This window comes from Egretta garzetta, unplaced genomic scaffold (assembly GCF_000687185.1).
Source record: "Egretta garzetta isolate BGI_Z169 unplaced genomic scaffold, ASM68718v1 scaffold35, whole genome shotgun sequence".
Taxonomy (NCBI): domain Eukaryota; kingdom Metazoa; phylum Chordata; class Aves; order Pelecaniformes; family Ardeidae; genus Egretta; species Egretta garzetta.
Window position 1 is genome coordinate 1,564,447 of NW_009259730.1, and position 7,706 is coordinate 1,572,152.

The following is a 7,706-nucleotide window of genomic DNA, read 5'->3' on the forward strand; positions in this document are numbered from 1 at the left end:
ATAAAATATCACTGATGCCTTAAACTCATTGTCAAAAACGGAATTACATAAAATTTTGTACATGAAATAAGGCAAATTTAGGAATGCACAAGAAACTTGTTATTCAACGAAAGCTAAACAACAGAACAGATAGTACAGTAAGCATAAACTAAAGTACTTTTTTCTATATACTCAAAAATAAGCCTGCCGTAGTGCACAAAGAAAACACCATTAATGTGTAATCAATATTATAAAATAAGAATAGAGGGGTTGGGAAGAGTGGGGGAGGGGAGAGAAGAGTTTTATTATAGTTGCAGCTGCATCCATTTACAGTTTTGTACAGGTTTTAGCTAGGCCTGGGAATTGTACAAATCATACCAGAAGTGTCAATGACCTTCCTCCGTAAGAATTTTGCTTAAATTAAGGAAAACAAAATAAATACACACAAGAGTGCAAATTTTCAGATTGTCACTTGCAACCTCTTAACATTCATCATCTACATCCAATCACAACTAGAGGGACTTGTACAGGACAGCAGCAGTGATCATGGAGTTAGATGAGCTCACCGTAAGAAATCAATTTATCTTTTTTTTTTTCTCATTGATATGTCTTTTTTTTTTAAAAAACCCTCAACTCTTTATTAATTGCTAATAAAGCTGCAATATATTACAGAATGGAGTCGAGAATGGTATGAATGCAGGAAATGCATGCTTCCTTTGGAAGGTATTCCATAGATGACAATTTACAGTACACGGGGGAAGAATTATCCAGCATCAAGAGTTACTCGTTGTAGAAAGAATATGAAGTTGGGGAGAAGGGCACAGTCAGGGGTTCAAGAGAGGAAGGGGGACTTACAATAGCTCCTCAAAACATTTTCAGGACCAGTGAAAAAGTTTACCAAAGTAAAAATGAAAAATCTTGAATGAAAACAAAAATCTTTTGTTTTGTTTTTTATAAAAATTACATTTTTTTAAAATACAAGATCCTTTTAATTGCAATTGTGCCCTGTAGCAACAGGACATTTGGCAACGTTTTGCCATATACTGCAGCTTTAAGTCCAATGAGTCAGTGTCACATTCCACTAATATTGCACTTGGATCTTGAACCATTTTTTTTTAAAACCATCACAGCATCTTCTGTTTCCTCCACTTGTTAGAAGGAGTTAATTTCTAGCCACTTTTTCGATATTTATGCTGACACACTAAAACAAAAGCAATAGGCCGGACACAGGAAAGTACCTCAGAAATACCAGAGGTCGAAGTTCACTTGAAGCACCTTAACACATCACTTTATGGATCAAGAACAGTGTGGCATTATGGTAATTAACTCTCCTAAAAGACTGTGCAGTAACTGAAGTGTGTGCTCTGGGAAATCAAAATGTCATTAGTGGAAACTCTGAGATAAGACCAGGCCAGTGTGAAGGTCACATGACTCAGTTCTGCTGCAAAATAAGGTTTTCCAGTTCATCTGCAGAACGCAATAAAAATGCGGCTGATTCTCGATACCCTGCCACAAGCTGCCTCACTGCATTTATTTCAGTTGGACTCAGCTGGGGCCTAGAGCTTGAACTACTGGAGGATCCAGAGCTGGTTGCTAACTGCCTCTTCATACTGAGATCTGTTGGACCTGCAGATAAGAAAGGAAAAGAAAAGAAGCTTCAGATCCGCTGCCAGAGACGTTTCACAGGTTTGCAGCTACGAATGCAGAGTAGCAAAATCTGCTCTCAGCTGAGTGCTGGTGAGAAGTAGCAGAAACAAGCAATAACTGTTCAGTTACCAGTTGCCTCAATAGGAACGACAGAGATTTCTATTTATATGTGGCAGACACCCTATAAGTTCTGCTTACATAACACGAAGGGCAAGTTCACTGCCAGCAGAAAATTAGCCTCTGGGCTGGGGGGCGGGGGGGGAGTAGCCCAACAGAGTAAGCCACTTGCACCCCAAAACTGCCCTGGGATCTGACACTGGTGAGCAGGCAGGAGGTTCATCTCCTGTGCCTCCCCCAGCTCCTGCTGCCATCATGGCCTTCATAGCAATCTGCACACTTGCAGTTTTTATCACAGAATATCAAACTTATGTTCTCTAGATTCATATTTTCATGTTTTATGCTTCAATCTGCATGCGGCCAGATTATGAACCCCTTACAGACATAGATAAATGCTCATTCACTTTGACCAGCCCTGATGCCGTGTGATCACTGGTCGTGAATGAGATTAGGCTGGTGACAAACTGGCTGCCACAGTGAGGAGCACGCTATCATCTGTGGGGGCTGCATACAGCTGGCAAAGTACCGCGGGGATCTTGTAAGGCCTTAACACCAACAGGAGGATCTGCAGCAATCACCACGTTGCACTGGCAGCTTATACCAATAAGCTTAGCGCTTTTCATCAAAGAATGTTCTCAAGCCCATGTACGCTGCGTGCAGAAGACAGCGCTCCTGAGGGTAGGTTACTGCCACTGGCAAAACCATCTGCCATCATGAAGTTCAGCTTCGTGGAATTTCCCTGGTCATTTGGCCTTCGTTATTAATAAGCTAAGATGTTCGGTGCTTTGATGGGATATTTGCGTTTCCCACTTAATACATTTTTTCTTCCTGGAGGGTAAATTTGGATAGGTAGAATTGGACTGAGGACTTCTTTAAACATAAAAGGGTACAGATGGCAAATACACCTATCAAGCAGTTTATTATGTGCAAATGTGGGAAAATACTGCTCATTCATTTTGACAGTGTAGCAAATCTATACTTCTGAAGAAGTAGAAGCAGAAGATCAGACTTAATACTTTCCTGGGAATCGGAATCAAGTTGTCCAAAGCAATGCATATTGCTTTCCTCTGAGAAAAATGTTACTGCTCAATTTCATCTGGACAATGTATGTCAATGCCCAGGCTTTCTCAGTATTGGCCCACTGGATGGGCCTTGCTTCCTAAAAAGACTGGAATAGTTTTAAACTTTAGCATATTCAACTGCAGAATCCAGAACACACCAGTTCATACTCTAGAGGGTCTCCTAAATAATCCCACCAGGATCACAAGATTCAAACCCAGACTCACTATCTTAAGCACTAATGGAAAGAGATGTACTGATTTCCAGAAGCTGAGGATCTGGTCATAAACCATACTTATTTTTCTTTTGTGTTTATGCAGAGGTATGGCTGAGATCACAAAGAACGTGGAGATTGTCACGTCCCCACACTCACTGAAGTTAATGAAAATCTCCCCGTGAGTGAATGAAAGCAGAGCTGGGACTATGAAAAGAAACTACTCGAACAGAAAGGTTCCTATTAGATCTTATTTCCTACTAGACAACTACCATGAACAGCACTTAGCCTTACAACTATATTATCCGGTTTTACACAGGCATAAATGAACTGACTTTTAAACGACTTCCAGTGTACAAAGGATAAATAACAGGACAATTAGCTCAGTGAATTTGTTTCAGTGTGACCGCGTGCTGCAGGGAAAAAATCACAGCGTGAAGAAGCTCAGAGGATATTTCTAAGTAAAATCTTAACCCAGCCCAGAGAAGAAGGCTATACAAATCATAAAGCCAGCTGGACTGAATGGTTGTAAGAAGCCATTAAAGACTTCTATATTTATTGAGGCAGTAGTGAAAAAGCTGCCAGTGACATATTGAGGGCATTGTGCTCCATATGAACCTACTTTAACTTTTATGTTCTTTCCTTGACTCTTATTCATGTCACAGCCAAAACCACACACACAATATATGGCAGAACAGAGCCTCTGTGGCAGAGCACACCTTTTTCTGAAACAAAACTGAAGGGCTTTTCTCATGGGTAATCCAGATTTTTAAGTGATTGAATCGGATATTAAGTTTATTTCACTCATAAGTAGAAAATACATAGAAATGTGCTTGCTTACATCTCTGAGGTTTTCCTTACAAAAATTGATGACACAAAGTAAAAGCACCACTCTGAAAGGAAAACTGGGAGATCAGATGTCCAGCATGCATAAATCAGCGTAACTCCTCACAAGTCTACAGGGTCACAGTGATTTACACAAACTGAAGATCTAGCCTCTATTCCTGGATATCCAGATCAACTACCATGAGGAAAGTTTTCTAACTCTTCAGAATATGTATCTTTGAATCCCTAAAGGTACTGGAAATAAAGTTTTGTACAAATGGAAATCTGCAGTCTGTATACAGAAGGAACCATCAGGACCCAGAACTTCTCTTGGTCTGGGAGACTTCTGTTGCATACAGAGTTCTTGTATACAAAGGAGATAAGACATGTCTGATTTTAACTTACCCCAGCTACTTCAAACTACCTGATTTTTTTAAAAATTTCTATACACTAGGAAAACAGGATTTTACTTTACTCTCCAACTCCTGCCTTGTACTTAACAAGTCACAGAGCTGTCCTCCTTCCCCTCAAAGAAAAGCCCCTTGAGCAAAAAAAGCAAAGAAATCCATGCACAGAGAAAAGTGTTCATGGCTATGGTTTCAGGACAGCAAGCACACCGGTGCCTTCTCAGGAAGGGAAGCTGCCTGTGCAGGCAGAGAGCTGAACAGAAAGAGAGCAAGCCATGCTTGATGGGGGAATAAGGATTTTAGTTCTTTTAATTATGTCATGTGACCCCTACACCTCACCACCAAAGCTTGCCTATGACAGCCCAAGCTTTATATCTGGGAGAATACCTCACCCAGGGACTAGCCCCAGATCTGTTATACTGGTCTCAGCTTTTAATAGCTATGATAGACACTCAGTGGCAGTATGACTGATTCTTAAGGGCTGTCCAGGCTGCTGTATGCTAAAAATGCTATAACTTATCTGTAGCTTCATAAGTCATATGTCATCATTCAGAAAATAAGGAATAAATGCATCTTATTCTTATAGCGTAGATTTTTCCTGTGTAATTTTATGCATAAATATCCACCACATTTCTTTAACCAGACAAATAAATCACAGATATTCTGAAGGCTTAAAATAGCTGGTTAAGGTAGACACCTCTATCTCCAGAAGCCATCACTACAGATGACTAAATCTGGAGAAAGCTGAACAGCTTCATCACCATTTCTTTTACTAACTATCCTTACTTTAAATAGAAATATTTCCTTAGTGTACTTAAGATTACTAATTAAGCTGCCAGTCTTCACAGGAACAAGGAAGTGTATCCTTATACAGAGGGAAATCTGAATATTTTTGCAATGAATTTTGCAGTGTCAGGTTCCTCCAAGGTGATACTGCACATTTTAGCATACTGCTTCCTATGCTGGAGTACTTCAGGACAATTAAAAATCTTGATTGCAAACATTATCAGGTTCACAGTGTCGGTGTGTGCAAGCAAAGATTAAGCATATATCATAGAGATGAAGACAGGCTACTTATTTTTATTTCTTTATCTTACTATTATAATTCACAATTGTCACCTCCCACGTTTTTGTAACAGCAAAACATTCTCTTAATCAGTGGGTTAAACAAATTGCTGAGACAGATCCTTTCTTTTATATTCTTTCAGAAGACTGAAGTATTGTTCCTCTGCCTCTTGCCAAGGCCACCTGATTGACACTTTAACATGGGAATATTTTTGATTTACCACCTCAGTCCAGTTGCATAGACCTAATTTCCCCTGTGAGGTGAAATTGTTCTTGTTGGAACCACATCAAGCTGAATACGAGAACTCTGAAAACCCACTCCTCATGCGCTAGACAAGCATTTACCAAATTAGCTGCTAGGAATATCTGCCATTAAATACACTGTGGGACAAATGGCTTTTCTGCAAATTGCGAGACTTAAATGGAACTAGTTATTGCCTCATGCACTACTCATTAGCAACATGATTTATATCAAATTCCAAAATATGGGTCAGATGTAGATGTGCTGTTACTGATTGCCTAGACACTATCAACTGTCTCAGCAAAAATCCCTTAAGAATTGTATGCTGTCACTGGGCATCTACCAATCTTATAATTAACAACTACTGAAGGAATAATAAATGTGTCAATGACTCTCAAAATGGTTATGACTATTGAAGACAATAATTTAGAATAACAAAAAAAAAAATTCAAAAAGCTGTATGTGCTTATGCATCTATGCTTCTACATTTTCATTAATAGTTAAGCAACCTTTTTCATCAGTGAAGATGTAAAAAGCAGTGGCACTTGTTTATAGAAAAATACATTTGCCCATGCTTTGGAATCTCTCTTGTGTATCTTTTCTATTGCACCCATTCTCCTCTTCCCTTTTTTTCCCCATGAGTGGCTTGAGAAGTGAGTATGTACTAGATTCTCACATACTCCAATAAAACTAAATAGAAACAACTGTTGAAGTATGCTACTTTTTCCAAATCAGAGGTATTTATTATTGCAAGAATGTTTTATTGTGATATTATGCATCTGTCAATGTTTCCTTTCCTCCTGCCTTCAAACAGAGAGCAGATGTGCCTAAAACTATTGTTTCAAGTGCCAGGAGATCTCAGATCAAGAAAACAGGGACTAATGAATTGGACCTTTTAAGCTTCTTTCTCCCTTCTACACCTTTCCCTCTGGAAAACATACTTCAGCTAGTTTAGATAGGAGAAAAAAAGTGCTGTGTTGCCTGAGGAAAGAGATGTGAAAACACAGAAATGCCTATAGCCACTGAACATCATGCATTTTCAACAGTCAGCAAACATGCTGGTCTGTGATGAAATGATTATGTCAGGTCCTCCAGCAATGTTTCCTATCCACCATAGGAGATTATTTACGTGGCATACACCTGTCTTGCCTTAATGGTTGTCTCCTGAGCTTTCTGCAAAGGTAGAAAAGTAGGATACTGTCCAATATATCCACAGACATTCTATCTCCATTCCTATGGTGGGAGCAGACTTGCATATGCCATGTATCCTATAATTTGAAGAGGAGGAGGAAGGGGGACGAGAAACGTGGAGATTATCTTAATACAGAATTCAGCCAGTATTTCCCAGCGAGAAATCCCCACCTTTGCCACAATACAGGTGAAACCATTTAACTTCTCCCAACCCCACATTTTGCCATTTTTAAATGGGACTAAACACACTCTCCCAGGTTCCTGACTCCATCACTCTTGTTCTGTGTCTGTTCATGCCCCAAGCTCCAGCTGTGTTAGAGCAAACTGTTTTGTCTTTCCTCTCTCTCTCCACTTTGATGTTGTCAGGGTAGTACTGAAAACACAGAAGACTGCACAAGAGTAGAGGTATAAAGAAGAGCTGGAAAGAGCAACCACAGCAAAAATCCCATCAGCCCCTACCTCATGGCCAGCCATCTTGTGGGTAGCCCAGTCAGCACTTTAAGAATTAGCTACATACTGGATATTCTCAGCTGGACTTTTTTTTTTTTCCTAGTTTATTGCCAAGAAGCCTCTACTGATCAATGCAAATGCCAGGATTTTACAGAAGGTTACAACTTCACCAAATTTGAAGGTGCAGAAATGAGGCACCCTCCCTACTGTCACATGCAAAAGTAGACCAGAGTGCTCAGCCCTCCTCTCCATGCCCCAGAGCAGCATGGCCATGCTGGTTGCTGGGGCTCAGCTACCCTGTTGTCTTCAGCAGGGCTGCACCGCCTGAAGGACCAGGAGGCAGAAGGACCAGGAAGTCTGATTTGCACATGGGTAAGAGGCCTGGCTAAAGGGGGAACGGCTGGAAGAGTGCAGCCTTCTTGAGCTTCTGGAAGAGAACAGCGGGGAGAGGTGAGCGGTGTGGTAGGACTGGCTGGACCATGGGTCCATTGATCATGGTCTGCAGGCCCGC

General features: G+C 40.5%; 1 protein-coding gene across 3 annotated transcripts in view; it reads right to left on the reverse strand.

Moving 5' to 3' along the window:
- Positions 1–1,411: 1,411 nt before the first annotated feature.
- NOL4 (nucleolar protein 4) overlaps positions 1,412–7,706 on the reverse strand; it is a 192,811-nt gene continuing 186,516 nt past the window's right edge. For all 3 annotated transcript variants that reach the window (XM_035894938.1, XM_009639467.2, XM_009639466.2), the window contains one exon: positions 1,412–1,605. In XM_035894938.1, coding sequence (XP_035750831.1) covers positions 1,412–1,605 — 194 coding nt within the window. The remainder of the gene's footprint in view (positions 1,606–7,706) is intronic.